General features: G+C 45.3%; 2 protein-coding genes and 2 non-coding genes across 7 annotated transcripts; 2 read left to right on the forward strand and 2 right to left on the reverse strand.

The window, feature by feature from the left end:
- Nucleotides 1-179: 179 nt before the first annotated feature.
- Nucleotides 180-11,192, reverse strand: LOC128763102 (kinesin-like protein KIF27). Of its 2 annotated transcripts, XM_053871899.1 has the most exons (16): nucleotides 11,147-11,192; nucleotides 10,578-11,051; nucleotides 9,825-10,022; nucleotides 8,369-9,300; nucleotides 8,142-8,267; nucleotides 7,902-8,066; nucleotides 7,633-7,814; nucleotides 7,302-7,408; nucleotides 6,992-7,114; nucleotides 6,605-6,819; nucleotides 6,381-6,440; nucleotides 5,896-6,066; nucleotides 5,100-5,285; nucleotides 4,814-5,035; nucleotides 1,673-1,871; nucleotides 180-1,352 (listed from the first exon to the last, which is right to left on the reverse strand). In XM_053871899.1, exons 2-16 carry the CDS (start codon nucleotides 10,873-10,875, stop codon nucleotides 805-807), a joined length of 3,732 nt encoding a protein of 1,243 aa, XP_053727874.1. In that variant the 5' UTR covers nucleotides 10,876-11,051; nucleotides 11,147-11,192; the 3' UTR covers nucleotides 180-804. The 2 variants fall into 2 exon arrangements, with proteins under 2 accessions (XP_053727874.1, XP_053727873.1); XM_053871898.1 differs by lacking the exon at nucleotides 11,147-11,192 and having other exon boundaries at nucleotides 10,578-11,118.
- trnaw-cca (transfer RNA tryptophan (anticodon CCA)) lies at nucleotides 2,695-2,766 on the forward strand. The gene has a single exon. It is a non-coding gene; the product is annotated as a tRNA-Trp (tRNA).
- Nucleotides 4,228-4,299, forward strand: trnaw-cca (transfer RNA tryptophan (anticodon CCA)). Its single transcript has one exon. It is a non-coding gene; the product is annotated as a tRNA-Trp (tRNA).
- A 180-nt stretch (nucleotides 11,193-11,372) lies between the features above and the next one.
- Nucleotides 11,373-15,731, reverse strand: qng1 (Q-nucleotide N-glycosylase 1). Of its 3 annotated transcripts, none has more exons than XM_053870162.1 (7): nucleotides 15,654-15,731; nucleotides 14,896-15,092; nucleotides 14,627-14,774; nucleotides 13,933-14,045; nucleotides 12,716-12,859; nucleotides 12,012-12,207; nucleotides 11,373-11,733 (listed from the first exon to the last, which is right to left on the reverse strand). In XM_053870162.1, exons 2-7 carry the CDS (start codon nucleotides 15,082-15,084, stop codon nucleotides 11,504-11,506), a joined length of 1,020 nt encoding a protein of 339 aa, XP_053726137.1. In that variant the 5' UTR covers nucleotides 15,085-15,092; nucleotides 15,654-15,731; the 3' UTR covers nucleotides 11,373-11,503. The 3 variants fall into 3 exon arrangements, with proteins under 3 accessions (XP_053726137.1, XP_053726136.1, XP_053726138.1); XM_053870161.1 differs by lacking the exon at nucleotides 15,654-15,731 and adding an exon at nucleotides 15,492-15,594; XM_053870163.1 differs by lacking the exon at nucleotides 15,654-15,731 and adding an exon at nucleotides 15,418-15,450.
- Nucleotides 15,732-16,156: the final 425 nt, after the last annotated feature.

A 16,156-nucleotide genomic window follows, 5' to 3' on the forward strand; every position in this document is an offset into this window, starting at 1 on the left:
CTGGAAAGTAACTGGGGCAGCACATACTTACCAAGTGCAATGTGCTCAATCGTACAGCAGATCGCAGTAGTGTTACAGGCATGATCAACACACACTGCCCGCAGCAACAATGGAGGCTTGAGAAAAAAATGTTACTTAATCCACCACCAAAGACAAATTGAAGATTATTTATTTCAGTGATTCGGTTCTATATTGTGTTTTAAACACTCAGACAGGCCAGTTTCAAAGAGTGTGTTTGTTTACTCAGTTTGGACTTTTCATTTTATTGAACAGCAGAAAAAATGCATTCACTTTTTTGGCGCTATAAAAGTCATAAATAACAAAATAATATTTTAGAAAAAACAGACATTTTGCATTTTCTGCAAACTGTGAAAATATTTCAAGTGCAAATATCAGAGACTGAAAAAGTGGAAGACAGGAAATAAATTAAGGCACATTTTGAGGGGACATTTAAAAGAGCCCTCAACAGACAATTTTCCTCACCATGGCACACACGAAACAGAACACACAACTCGATGAGAAACCTCACATTAATCTAAGCAAGACTTTCAATTGCTAGAAACAACTCTATGATTCTATGAGAAGTGTCAACACTTGCATATAAACCCCACCAGTTCATTTTGAAACAATGAATATAACTAACACACAAGATTGTCAACCAGAACTAGCTATTTAAATACCCATAATTCATGATTTGTGAAGACAAAACTATTCGCTTATCCAACAAATATTGCTCAAGGCATCAGATTTTAATACATTAATATCCGAGGCGATATAAAGAATTATAATCACTGTCTCACATTATTAATCGACATTGTTTGACTGCTGGTCAATAGAGTCCAGAGAGAGGCACTCAGTGCTGCTCTCAAACTCAAGATGGCGCCCCCTGGTGGTGACTGCCTTCTGCTGCAGCTCGGTCGGTGAGATCTGCCTCAGTTGCCTGCGTCGCACGCGAGCTGGAGCCACCTCCGCGTTTTCTCCGAAGTGAGATGATGTTTTGGTCTCCTGCGACAACGCTAGCATCAGGTGTTTGGCTTTGCTTTGACTCTTGGCGAGAGATGTCGAGTAAGGAGACTGGCGCCTCTCCATCGGAGGGTCGTGGGTCTTTTTTCGGTCATGGTGGACCTTTGTGAAAGGTCTGGCCTGAGTGTCATCCGCTGGCATCTGTGCTGGGTCCGCCCGCCGGTGCACCAGCGTCTGTCCCGGGTGAGTGTCGGGGTGCTGTTGTTGACTATTGCCGGGCACGTCTCGGGATTTTCTCACCAGCTTCCGATAATGAGTCTTGTAGAAAAACAGTTCTTTCTCCAGATGCTGCATTCTTTCTTGGTCACCGTTATTTCCTAAGCTGCCCTCTGCAGTCGCACATGGAGAGAGACAGGAATGAGTTTAGTCAGGAGTGATCATGTAGAAAGCTAAGCAAAGCATGGCATGGGGGCTGCATGTGGCCCTTTACTTGTATTTGCGTGGCCCACATTAGGTTAGAGAGAAACTGATACTCTTTATGAAGAAATAATATTTAACTATACCAGTTATCAATGAGATTTTTTTCTTTCATACTTTTTTAACACCACGAAAGAAAGTACTGTTCACATCTAAACCTATTAAACACTAGTTAGATTGTCTACTGAGGCCTACTCCCCCGTCTCCATGAGGCCTCCTCAGCACAGCTCACCTTTGAGTCCCTGCAGCAGCAGCTGAATGCTGTTCTGATGGTCCCTCTGCTGCTGGGTCAGCCGGCGGTCTGTGTCCAGGGCCAGGCACTGCATGGCGGCCTCCTTCTCCTTCAGCATCACCTCCTGCTCTTTACTTTGAAGTTCCAACTCTTCGCATTGGACGCGCAAGCGACGCTCCACCTCACGCAGACAAACCACCTGAGCATTAATAAACAGGTTATGGGCCACAGTAATTAGAATTCGAATGTAACCCAGTGCTTCTCAATTCATTTCTGTTGCACCTCCCCCCGTAAATAGGGTCATTTGTCCATATAATTATTATTATAAGTACACCTTTGCATTGACATTGTATCTTTGTCAACATTATTCACATATTCACATTGTTTTTGTCTGTAACAGAAAAGACTTCAAGTGGAGCAATTGCCTGAAATAAAAAAAAAAAATCATGAGTGAAAGTGCAATAACACTTTTTTGTAGCTTCACACACGCCCCACTATTTGAGAAGGACTGGTATAAACTCATATTATTACATCAGTAGAACAGGATGAAATATGGTGCCTTCCATTAATCTGAGTGCAGGTAGCTGCTGGCCTATCATTCCCTGCTCCATCACCGCTGCAGCCATGCGCGCAGATTTCCAGTTTTCGTCAGGTGGATTTATTATTATTATCCGTGAATAAGTCCTCAGTATACTTGCAACTATATTTTCAGGATGCAGCACCGCTGTTGTTCACAGAGGTTCCTCAGTCAGGTACCAGCTACCAGAGACGCTACGGAAGCCGGGTGCTGCCAAAAGCGCCCACCCAAAAAAAAAAAAAAAAAAAAAAAAGTTTTGTTCTTGCAGTCACACCTGCTTCTAATTTTCCTGGCAACAAAAGACGATGAACTACACTGATTAATAATTTTATCAACCAAAAGACATTCAAGCTAGCTGCAAATTGTCTCGCAATAAAACTACAGATGGCGACGGCGTTTAAAAGCATTTCAGTTTCGTAGTAACCTCACGCACAATGATAACGCAGACTTCGTGGCGCAACGGTAGCGCGTCTGACTCCAGATCAGAAGGTTGCGTGTTCAAATCACGTCGAGGTCAATTGTTTGTGCCACGCTGATGCTTTTTTGAAATTTAACCTCCACTCTCACCTCTATAACTGGAAAATAACGGGGACAGCACATACATTCTGATTGCGATGTCCTCAATCCGATCAATCAGATCGTGGTAGTGTTACAGTCATGGTCAACACACACTGCTAGTAGCAACAATGGAGGCCTGATGTTCCTTAAAATGTTGCTTAATCCACCACCAAAGAGTAATAAAAGCTGATTTGTTTAATATAAAGAAACGTTGGCGCCTTCCATTAATCTGAGTGCAGGTAGCTGCTGGCCTATCATTACCGCCTCCATCACTGCTGCAGCCATGTGCACAGATTTCCACAGTTTTCGTCAGGTGGATTTATGAATTATTATTATTATTGTTTTTGCAATGACTTTCTACAACACTCCTGGTTGTTAGCAGAGTTTTTGGGCTTACAAGAAAAAGCATCCGTGAACAAGTCCTCAGTATATTTGCAGGATGCAGCACCGCTGTTGTTCACAGAGGCCAATACAGTGGTACCTCGGTTCTCCACCACAATCCGTTCCAGACGGCCGTTCGAGAAGCGAATTGTTCGACATCTGAATCAATTTTTCCCATTACAATGAATGGAAAAAGAAATATGTGTTCCAAGCCTTAAAAGAGGCTTTTGTAGGAGTGAATGTAGAGTGTCTGCTGCAGGTGCACTGTTCCTCTATGTGTGTGGCCGCTGCATGTGGGAGGGGTTGCCGAGTGAGTGACGTCTCTCCAGAAGTGAAGAGGTGCCCGGTGCGTGTCCAGCTCTGAATGTGCGCTTCTGTGCAGTTTGGCTGTGACAAAGTCATAAACCAAGTAACGCTCTGTCCCAGACTCGCCTCATCCCTGTCCCAGCTCCAACAGGACATCAAACCCTGGAGTGAGCGCTCCAGCCTCGGAGGTGTGGAGAGCGAGCACCTCCCCTGTGACACTCTACCACGGTCCAGTGCGGAGACAGGAAAGGTTTTACACCTCAATATGAAGAAAAAAACAGCCAGTAAATGTAGCTAACGGGACACGTCTGCATACAGAGGCTGCGTTATACACAATAACAAAGCGTGTTGTGGGTCAGCTGATCGGTCCACGCACGTTATGTTTTTCCGGCGTTTTTCGGGGCCGTTCGAGTTCTGGATTTTCGAACTCCGATTTGTTCAAATTCTGGGACGTTTGAAAACCGAGGTACCACTGTACTTTCCTTAGTCAGGTACCAGCGACCAGAGTCGCTACGGAAGCCGGTTGCTGCTAAAAGCGCCCACCCAAATTTGTTTTTCTTGCAGTCACACCTGCTTCTAATTTTTCAGGCAACAAAAGACGATGAAGAACACGGATTAATAATTTTATCAACCAAATGACATTCAAGCAAGCTGCAAATTATCTCGCAATAAAAGACGAGGGTATTTAAAAGCATTTCAGCTTCGTGGTGACCTCATGTACTATAACAACACAGACTTCGTGGCGCAACGGTAGCGCGTCTGACTCCAGATCAGAAGGTTGCGTGTTCAAATCACGTCGAGGTCAATTGTTTTTCACGCTGATGCGTCTTTGAAATTAAGATCCACTCTGATCTCTGTAAGTGGAAAATAACTGGGACAGTCACATATCCGAGTGCAATGTGCTCAGTCGGACAGCAGATCGCAGTACTGTTATGGACCTGTCATGGTCAACACACACTGCCAGCAGCAACGGTGGAGGATTGAGAAAATGTTGCTCAATCCACGACCAAAGACTAATGAAAGATGATTTATTTAATGTAAAGAAACGTTGGCGCCTTCCATTAATCTGAGTGCAGGTAGCTGCTGGTCGTATCATTGCCTCCTCCATCACTGCTGCAGTCACACTTTCCGTCACATGGATTTTATTTATTTATTTGGCAATGACTTTCTATAGCACTTTGAAATTCAGCACTCATGGTTGTAAGCAGTTTTGGTCTTACAAGAAAAAAATATCCGTGAGCAAGTCACAGGGAGAGACATACATATATTTTAATCGTACAGTATTTCAGAACGAAAGAGATCAAAGACAAAAAGCGCACCTTATTGAAGTACTTGACTAGCAGCTCCGACACCTCAGGATGTGAGAGCTCCTTCAGCTTCATGATGATATTTTGAGGAGGTTCACTGCTTTGGGATTGACTCAAGGAAGAGTCAGAGATGGACAGACTCCTCTGTTTGTCCTGGATGGAGCGATTTTTAAACTCCAGCGCCGCATCGAGCGCTTCTATTGCTTCTTCCAGTTGCAGTCTGGACTGCTCTTCCTTCAAGAAATAAAAATATTAAATCGTTTAAAACTCCAGCCAAACCCAAAACTGCAGCACTAACCTCTTCATTCAGCACTTTCTGGTCCTTCAACTGCGAGTCCAGAGTGTCTCTCTGCCGCAGCAGCAAGTCTTTCTCCTCCTCCAGCTCCTCCACCGTGAGTCCTCGGGCTCTCCTGTCGCGGCTCTGTAGTTCTTCCTCCAGAGACTCCAGCCGCACTGACACGTGCAGCAGGTCCTGACTCAGAGCCTACAAGTGAACAGTTTCTGATGTCAGTGCAGAGACCACAGACTGGAGTGTTGATCTTTCTGCTGTTTATATGCACATGAACGGGAAGTGAATGATCTAAACCATTGGGGGGCAGGGAACCGGTACCGGTCTGGGCCGCACAACAAATAATTATTTCCGTTTTATGTACTGAGTTTGAATGATCTTTTATTTTTGAAAAAGCTTTTATTTTAAAAAATGACCAGATTCACTTCCTTAAGCCTCGGTCACTTGAGAGCCAAAATGTAACCCACAAACCCGCAAAATGAGTAGGAAACAGCCGTCTTTGGAAAGTTTCTTTCGAAGAAGAAAAGGCTCTGTGAAGAGACACGACTTCCATGACAAAGAAAGTTTTTAACAGCCAATAGCAGGAGTCGTACTTGAAATAGGGATTTGTCATGGTCGGTGATTCCCACGTGCCAAGCACACAAACATGCAGAGGCCTTATCTGACGATTCGAAGTGGCAACTTCATACCCGGGCCGCGTTCAAATGGGCAAGCGTTGACAGGTCCATGGTAAAAAAAAAATGGTTGGGGACCACTGGTCTAAACCTTATCATCCGCAGGAGCTGGCAGACAGACGTGTGCGTACCTGACTAGAACGCAACTTCTTGACCTCCAACTTGTTCTTCTGTTCCAAACACTGCTCTCTCTGCAGGAGTAGCTCCGCCCTCATCCTCAGGTCCTCCTCCCAGTCCTCCAGCTTCGCTCGCCTCTGCAAAAACTCTTCCTCTGCCTCCTCCAGCCAGCGAGTGTCACAGTTCTGAGAGGAAAACCATCGAAAACAGATGCAAAAAGACGTGATCATAAGTTCATTTAAGAAAGAGAAGGAACAGTGAAGCTAAGCAAACTGTTTGGGTTGAGGAGGTTATGTATTTGACAGCGTTGGTTTGTTTGTCTGTCTGTGTCCAAAATCAAAACATTGAAATGTTATGGATGGGATTTTTCAGGAAATATGTGACATGGGAACACACACATTATTCAGTTTTGGGAGCGATCAAGATGGCCGTCTGGATCCAGGATTTTTTTGTCATTGGAAGATTAAGTTGGGGCAGGACTGTTTTCCATGAATATTACCTTTTCCACTGACTCCTCCTGTGGGTTGCTTTTACAGATGATGAAGTCTGTGCTTCCCTCCTGCAAAGAGTTCATCAATGATGAAAACACATTCTGGGTTTATTATTGAATAAAACACAGAAGGGTCAGGTGAATGTATTAGAGAGGCACTTTATAGGAACGTGAACTACAACTTCGATACATTGCGCCAAGATTTCCCTGCAGGTAATGAACAGCAAACACACCTCTTGGCAGCGTAATCCACCTCCCTTGTTACAAGCGTCCTGCTCCTGCTTCAGCTGGTTCTGAAGTTCGGCTCTTTTCAGTCTCATCTGCTGGAGATTTAGATGAAGTTCTGATCGTGTTTGCCGACTTTGCACGGACAACCTCGCCAGCACGTCGGCGTCGCTGCCGTCTCCGCTCTCTCGGCCATGTCTGCTCACTGCTCTGGTCTCCATGTCTGCATGGCGGAAGGACAGACGTGTGGAGAGTTGCATTTCAACCACTTTTACATGAAAATTCCATCCAACCTTTTACCACATCTTGTAAATACTTTTGTAAATTCTTAAACACATGGACAGAGACAATTACCGCTGAACATTCTGCAGTATGATCCTGAGAGAAATACAGACCTGTCTTATCCAGCTCTTTGATGAGTTCTTCTTTCATTCTCATGTTGACAGACAACTCATGAATTCTTCGCTGAAGCACACTGACTCTTTGGCCTGTGGTTCTCCAGGCGCTGTCTTTGGTATCTAAAAGGTACAAAGAGCATTCAACTAAAATTTTAAATAACTTTGCATATTGACTCAGCTTCTACTAACTAAAAATATTTCATGAATTCCCAGATAGTGTCAAATCTAAAACCTTTATTTACCACTTTCTGTTTCTGTTACAGAGTTACCTTCAGCAGACTTTTGTTACAGTGTTGGGCAGACTTGCCTGAGTTTTGCTGGTTTTGTTGTGAGAATAAATTAGATATTTCGCTGCTTTGGTCTTTCTGGGAGGACTTCTTCTGACGGACGGTCCATGTGGAGTTCAGAGACGGCCTGAAGAAACAACAGAAAGAAAGAATGGTCAGCACATTTGCTGTTCATGGATAGGAGCTCCATGTCAATATCACTGTCAATACTGTGTTGTAATTGCATTCAGGTACAGAACACCGGAAAGCATGAGATAAAATCATGAATTGCTTCACATTTATTGAGTGTAATAGCTATTTATTTCACTCAGCTGTGGCATATTGTGTGACCCAGAAGTTCAGGTTCATCACCTGTAACGTTTTTTTCCAGCCCCATCATGGTCCTCCTTCTGTTCTTGGAACCTGTTCGCCTCGTGAAACACTGGAGCGTAAGCTCCGCTGTTCATCTCCAGCTCAGCCAGCAGGAGTTGACCTCGCATCTTATAGGCTGCAGTGAGTTTCTCCAGCGAACAGACAGGAGGACTGGAGTGGATCTAGTCGCACAAACATATTAGAGATGGCGCTCTTAGGCCACGTGCAGATATTAGTTTGAAAGACAAAGACAGAGGAGGACGACCCACCTGCCTATCTGGTTTGCTTTTAAGCTCCTGTCTGTCCAGGGGGGCACTGGACGGTCTCTTCTCTGGAACCCCACAAACCTTTGTTCCTGATGTTCCTCTTCTCAAGCTCTTGATCTCCTCACGCAGCTGACTGATGAGAATCTGATGATCCACCAGTTGTTTGTTCTAAACCAGCCACAGACAAAGCACATATGAAGCCTTGTTCCATTAGATTGTCATACCAACGTGTCTCGTTCTCACCTGCAAACGGGTTCGCTCCTTCTCTTCATCGAGCTCTTGCAGATGAGCTTCACATGCCTGGAGAAGTTTGTCGATGTCTTTCTTTTCGTGGCAGGATTCCGCTTCACTCTGGTGACTCTGAGCGTCCTGGGAAATACAGTGTTCCTCTCACATGTCTCCAAGAAATGGGATGTCAAGAAACAGGCCTAACATTCTATTTTATCGTGGTGTCATTGCTGTCTTCCTACCTCACAGTTTGGGAGCTCTTCTCTCAGCTGTGAGATGGTCGCATGGAGTGTTTGGTTTCCTTCCAACGGATCATCAGGCCAATGCGAGTGACTGAATCTCTCCTGCCACTCCTGCAGACGCTGCCGAAAGGACATGTTCTCGGTGGAGTTTCTGGCCTCCGCAAGGAGAGTGGCGGCTTCCTGAACAAGCTGTCGATAACGGAATGGTTCTGTCTGGTCCATTTCTTTATCTGTCAGGTGAATTTCCTGATCATTCTGGCCCTCCACACTTTCTGCTTTCTCCGTCTCATCATCTTCATCTTTCACAGTGCTAGGAGTCTTTGCTTTGTGCTCTTGCTCCTCCAGTGGAGGTTCCCCAGGGTCCCACGCTGTCACACAAGGTTTGTACTCAGCCAGGCCAGAGGTGGCTCTTGGTCGGTTCCGAATGTGACGCGCTTTGGAGGCAAACTGCAGGACGTTGAGTGTTTCAGGAAGGCTTTGGTCGGAGGGGCTGACGCAGGCCACCATGAGCGTGTGGGCCGAGCCTCCGAGCGAATCGCGGAGCAGCCGGGTAATTTTTGCATCACGGTACGGGATGTGGGCGCTGCTGAAGTGGCTCCCTGGCCGGTTTCGTCCATTTTCAGAGAGGGCCCGGATGACATTACCCAGCGCCAGCAGCCCGCTGTTGATGTTCACAGACTCTTTGAAACGCGTGCCAGTGTTTCCTGTTTTCCCGGCTCGCTCTGAACCTGCCAGGTCCACCAGGTAGATCTTAGAGAAGAGCACCGAGTGGGATTCCTGCTGGGTGAGGAAGAGCGTCAGGATGGCGTGCGAGCGACTCGACTGCTCATTCATCCCGGTGCTGCCAGTGTGGCGCAGGGCATTGCCTGTGCCCAGAACGGAGAGGAGGTCCTCCGCTGAAGTCACCACCGTCTCTTTGGCTCCTTTCACCACTGAAAAAAAAAACATTGTGAAACACAGCTTCACCCAAGACCACAAATCAGAACCCAGTCCATCTCAGTTCTGCAACAGTAACTGGAAGGAGATAATAATTCTGGGAAACCAGATGTTCACGTGATTTTCAACCTTTTCTAAGCGGTGGCTTGCATCATTTATTGAAAAAATCCCAAGGCACACCACCAAAGAAAATTGTAGAAAGTGTATTTGTTTAAAAAACTGTCAACAGAAAGGGGTGGACAATATGGCAAAATATACCATGATTTATGAATTTACTTTAGTGTGTGTGTGCGAAGCAGAGCGCCTTGCGCAGCTGCGACTCCGTGATTGAGTGAGAAACGCTGTTCTAGACCATTTCTTAGGAATCAAATTGTGACAGCTGTACGACCTTCAACCTGTTGCCTGCAAGACACTTTAGTCAACCAACAAATGCAGGGCTCATACTGTACAAGTCAGTCTCATTGGACTGGCTTGTCTGGCTAAGAAATGGCTGGCTGTTCAGTAAAGATGAGGTCATCACCTGTATTTCCTCTGTCGTCCTCTCTGATGTGAAGTCCTTTCTGACTGGTGTTGAGCTCCAGCAAATCCAGCAGTTCTTCTCTGTAAACCTCCACGTACGAGACTCGAACCGTCGACCCGACTCCATTGGCCCTTTTCTTATTGTCCAGCAGCAAGAACAAATCCTGTGCCACACAGTCGATGATTCCTTCTTCTTTATCTGAGGAGGAGTTGACAAGCCACGTTTTCCTGTTATTTCAATGGTAAGAAATTAACCATGTCGCCACAGTGCATCCAAATATTGATGAACGAAGACGTGTAATAAGACACCCATTTTTCACATGAAAATAGTGTCATTTTGTCATCAAATCTGGCATTTTGCGTGACTTATTTCACTTAAATTTGGATTCAGTGCTAATATATTGTGGCCCAGAATCTACGTCACCCCTTGTGACACAAAGGTCTGTAATTCACCTGCAACAATCTGTCGTCCCTCAAGGGGAGGTCAGAAATGTCAACTGAAAATTAGAAATGTCAAGAACGGAAAATTAATGCAGAAGGAAATGACATAAAATACAAAACTAGTGTTCTAAATCCATCAACCTTAGACAGACTAATGTTGTCTTCTATCTAAAAACATATTTCCACTTTAAGACCCCTAGTTTTAGTTATTATTTAGTTATTATCATACCCTGCATCGACTAGAGAAAACACGTGTTTTGCAACGACAGTCACTACTATCTCACAAATCTCTGGGATCTGACCCACAACTCACCCAGCTTCCCTCCTCCGAGAGTGTAGGTCTTTCCCGAACCGGTTTGTCCGTAGCAGAAGACGGTGGCGTTGAAGCCTTCCACCAGAGCCTCCACCAGGGGTCTCACGCAGGACTCATAGACCTCCCTCTGGCTGGCTGCGGGTCCGAACGCGTGGTCGAAGTCGAACATTCGGTCCGCGCCGATCATGACTTGGCTGGAACCCGGATCCACCCGAACACAAACCTGGTGGTTCCGCAGGACCTCTTTGGGGAGCAGAGGTCGCACGCGCACCGCCACCCTGACGCAGATCTCAGCCATGGCGCCAATAACACCGATGTTTTACGCTCTTACGAAACGATCAGTGTTGACTCTTCCTCACTTCCACATCACTCGTTTCACCTCGATGTTTCTCAAGGTCATCCAAAGTGGACTGTGATTCTTCTCCACCGTACACGGTCCTCATTTTCACTCGCCCCAGTTTCTCTGGAAGTTTTCTATAATTCCGGGTACAATTTGCCAGATTAAAGTACTTGAATTGTGCGAATAAAGTCGTCGTATTACGTGATGAAGGTCTAAAAAAAAAGCCCACCTGGTGTTGTTGGCCCCGCTTTTCACGTTTGTTGTCGTAACTGGTTGTCATGGAAACCAACAAAGCCGTTTCGGCAAATCACAGCGACCCCCAGCGTCAGGAGCAAGCAAAAACAACGTAAGTAACTTGGAACTGACACTCGTTACTCTTATTTTTCTCTTTTTTATGCCGTGGGTTATGTACAGTTTTTTGTGTTTGTGATTTGACTGCAATGTTTGTCCACAGCATTACACTAATAATAATACTTTATTAATCCTCTTCTGAGGAGATTCAGTTGTTAACAGATGACACGTAAACAAGAAACAATTTGATGCCAATTCACTTGTACAGAGGTCAGAGCGCCATGTCGACACCCAGTCAGTAGTAGATGCAGCGAGTGTGGTGAATCGGGATGTGAGCCATCTCTTTGTGGTGCTTCTTGGCGTAGGGCCACAGGTAAAAGTCGATGATGGCTGAGTTGACGTGGCACGCTTGTCCATCTCTGTCCTGAACAAGCTTACAGAGAAGATCTTTGATCTTCTCCACAGCCCAAATGGAGCAACCTCGGATCTCCACTTCTCTTTGGTCTCCTGAACCTATCAGCTCACCTGCGACCAGAAAAGTAACACAGCATGGTAAGACAAATTTCCACAGTCAAGGAAAGATGGAAAAAAACTAGCTATTTTGAAAGATTCTTGTCAGCCTGCAGGGTCACCTCCTCAATAACACTGACATATTTTGCAGATTGAAGGGGAAAACACTTGACTCAGTCTTTCCTTGAAGAAAATTGTTGCTTTTTCATGACGGCAAATGAGACTGACAGGCGTTCAAACACGTCCTGTATACCAGACTCTCGTTTTCACGTCCACGCTGCATTTTTCCTTACCATTCTTCAGCGACTGCAAGAGTCCATCAGAGTACCTCAGCACGCCGAGGTAGACCAGAGCCTGGGGCACTCTGTAGTCAGCAAACATGGTGATCCAGTCCATGTTAGCCATCCGCCCCTCTCCTCGGGCTGCCATGGTCCCCCAATAGTCCGCCACAAGGATCTGGGCACGTTTGTAGAAGGCGATCCGCTTCCCCTGGAACAACAGCCACAGCCAAACAGCCAAATGCAGTGAGTGGTGATCATTTAGAAAGAGCATTCAGCAGGAAGCTTGAGTGGTCCCCGACACCTGTGCTGCATATGGCACATGTTATATAACAACAGCAACACCAGCAAGAATAATATCAAAATACAAATAAACATCCGCGTCATTCTGCTCAAAATTCTGAGGAGTGAAGCAATAGAAGAACGGAAGACAATGTGGCTCATTTAAAAAGGAAAAGCTCTGCAAGTGGTGCTACACCACATCCAGCCAGAAGAGGGCCCTCTAAGATTGCGTTCATTCACGGAGATAAATAAAGGTTAAATTCAATTTGAAATGACAGAATATAGTTTAAAAAGAGATCATTTCAAATTATAGCAAACTTCAAAGACGTTTTCCTTTTATCCGAGTGTGGTCAATCTGATCATCAGGTGAAGAGTCATGTCAAAACGGACACAAACAGGATGATAATAATGGAAGAGTAAGCAGCTGAGAGTCCGACCTGGTACGTGGCCTCGTCCCTGTATGAGGGAATCTTCTCCACTATTAGCTCCACCATTTTCTGGGCATCGTTCCCAGCTCGGCTGATAAAACTCTGAAAAGTGCCGCCATGTTGGAGCAGCACACGGCCGCCTTCGGTCAGTACCTGAGAGAAGTGAGTCACAGGGTCAGATGAAATTACTTTAGCAGCAGGTGAGGAAACATTGTTAAGTCGCATAACGTCTTATTTCACATCGTCTCTGCCGGTTTTCATTTGACGTGGCGCACCGAATCGAGTTCCTGCAGCCACATGAGCCATTTTCTTTTCACTTTCAATTACACTTCAATTACTGTGTAATTTCCAGATACAACACACTGGAACATTAAGTACTGAAATAACCACAAAGGTGCTGTTTAGCATATGAACCCCCAGAGTGAAGAAGATTCATGGCAGATGAAAATATCAACATACATCTGAAACCACGTCTCTTGGGGGGCGCCAGTTCCATGTGGCTTAAGTTGAACTAAACGAATGCAGATGTAGAGGCTAAAGGGTTAATAATAAACAGCTATGTTGACATGGCAGCTTTCATTGACAAGCACAACAAACTTAGATTAAAGCACATGAAAACCAGGGCTTAAAAGGCGTCAACTGTGTCATACAATTGGGTGCAGCTCAGTTTCACTCCAGCTAAATGTATCGCATTAATAGATGCTACATATCCCAATAAACCAAGAGAACAATCTAATATATCTTCAGCTATACTGTATCTGCGGCTGGTGGACGCCATTTAGCAGACACATTCCCAAAGCCTACGGGTGTTTTTCAAGGTTCCTGGGGTCACATCCCGAACAAGATTAAAAAACAATAGAGGCAGAAAACTGGCAGTAAGGGCCCACACTGGCCTCACTGCAATAAGAGTCCATGACCCTGCGCAGTCAGTGTTGCAGCTGCTTGCTACATTCAGAAAGAGGAATATAATCGAACAAACAGCAGCTCAAGTTGTGTTGCAACAACCTTCACATGTCACCAGTGAAATCTTCAGTTATCTATGTGAAAGCGACAGAGGAATATTTACAGTGCATCATCATTAAACCCTAAATAATAAAATAAGGGACTATGATTCAGGGACTAGAGAGTGAGTAGTGTTAAAAAACAAGATTAAGAATGCAACTGATCTTTGCGAAATACATTTTCTTCCTAAAAAAGGCATTGAAAACGGGTCGAGGTGTCAGAACCTGGTGGCGCTCCTTCAGCATTGGCATGGGAGTTTCATTGTCTGACCGGAGAACGTGTTCCAGCTCCTTCATGCTGATCTGTGAAAAGTACTCAGGATCCGTGATGGGTATACCTGCGGAGTCGGCAGAATGTCACAGTTTGATTTTGGATTAGCCAATACGCACTGGAGGCTGAGACAGGCTCCCTAATGACTGAATGTTGTACTTGCTTCGCAGCTGGACCACTAGATGTGCTTTATTCTCATGCTACCGAGCTCATGACGGTGCGTCAGACCGACCCCTGCATGCTACGAGTCTATAATAAAGAAGGCCAAAGCGATCACATAATGACAGCTTTGTTCCATGTGTTCCATGAGTGATCCTTCACCACCGTATATTAATGAAGACGCAGGACCATATTGCGAGCAGAAATCTGCAGCTCAACACACTCGACTAAAGGGCACCTGAGAAGCCTTAAGCACACGCACAAGCAAAAATAGACTCCATTCATTTGTTTACGTCGGTTTGGTTCTATAGAACTGAATAGTCTTTCTGTTGGTTTAGGAAGCTGTGGATGTCCTTGGTCCTTCTGTTAAATCGAATATGTGTCCACCTTACAAATGTCATTCAATTCACATGAGAAAAACATTTAATTTCCATCTTCCATCTTATTATATTTTATGCTGTCTCTGTGTGGCGCTTCAACGTCTCTGACCTTCCTCCATAGCTCTGGTTATGGCAGCACATAAGGTCATGTAGCCGGTGTACGTCGTCCCTTTGTAAGTCACTTCACACTGCTGCGACTCTTTCTCCGGCCAAAAGGAGAAGTTCATGGTGTCCACCACAAACACCCAGTTAAGGGCCTGGAACATTTTATGACAGAGGAAAAAAAAGGTGCTGTTGGTTTCAGTTGCATGAGAGAAAGTAAAGCGTGATGGCATGAAAAAAGGTGAACACTCGTTGAGTGGTGAGCGTCGAACTGGCCTGGTCAGAGCAGGGCTCCGGGGCCAGAGGGTTCGCCTTCTTCCAGCCACTGGCAGACAGATCCTCGCTGTGCCGCAGGGCGTAGAGCATCTCTGCTGCCGCCCGAACTCCTGCCTCCTCAACAAACACATCCAGACTCCTCTCTGCCACAAACTGACCGGACTCGCGAGGAGGAAGCGGTGACTCCATTATAGGTGCTGGGTACATCACAACAACAAGGCAGAGCTCAGAGAATAATGCAAGTGCTTTTAAAGAATCACTTGCCTCTTGTCAATACCATCCTCAGCTAATTCGCACAACCTTGTAAATAATGGAATAAGGGTTAAACAATGGATGAATGAAAGGTTAAATGAGCAGATACTATATCGGCTGGTTTGGCGGTAACCAACAGGAAGATGTGCGGTTGTAAAAGCTTGGTTTCGAAATGAAAGAAAAAACCTTGGGAACTTCACAGGTGACTATATAACTGTAATGCCAATATATACGTGTGTATATATATGCCAATATATATGATAGGCGTACTGCAGAGCGGCGAGTTGAATTCCACACTGTCTCAAACAGAAGCAAACGGCTTTAGAAAGTAGAAGACGTTTTACCCTAATACACCAGGAAGAGCTCGGCTGTCTTTCCCCAGTGTCCACAACACGTGTTTACGCTTCAAAGTGCATTTTGTACTTCCGGCAGATATTCAGCGGCAGCGCAAACCTTGAAAACCCACATATAAATATGTTTTTTTTATTTACATGACATGAACTTACCAATTTATACGACTCGTAAAACGCAGAACGATTTATTTTATACCGCGGAAATGTTTTTTGCGGGTTACCCAATCAGAGCCCACCAGTATGTCATGTGACATCGGACGGGCCAATTACAGGTCAGCTGCGCTTCCGGAGGAATAAGCGTCATCGACAGCCTTTCCTAAATCGCCTGTGGAAGCGTTCCATGTTCAGGCACATATTCCCGTCAATATCTTAAAATGCTTGGGATTAATTCAACTGACGTAAATGGTGACCATATATATTCATCCCCGTATCGCAACTCAGGTCCAGAAGACATCCTGAAGTGATTCCCAAGTCGCCTCGCTGCTTTAAATACACAGGAGTAGCAGCAATTTCGAGACAAATGGGCACAGATTGACAAAGTTGAGATCCATTCATCCTTAAAAGGGGAAAAAAAATACTCCGCAACCAAACTTCAAACTGTCTTCATCGGTGAACCCAAAACCCTGGATTTAACTATCAACTATAAAAATAGGTCA

Source organism: Synchiropus splendidus, chromosome 7, assembly GCF_027744825.2.
Source record: "Synchiropus splendidus isolate RoL2022-P1 chromosome 7, RoL_Sspl_1.0, whole genome shotgun sequence".
In the NCBI taxonomy this organism is placed as follows: domain Eukaryota; kingdom Metazoa; phylum Chordata; class Actinopteri; order Syngnathiformes; family Callionymidae; genus Synchiropus; species Synchiropus splendidus.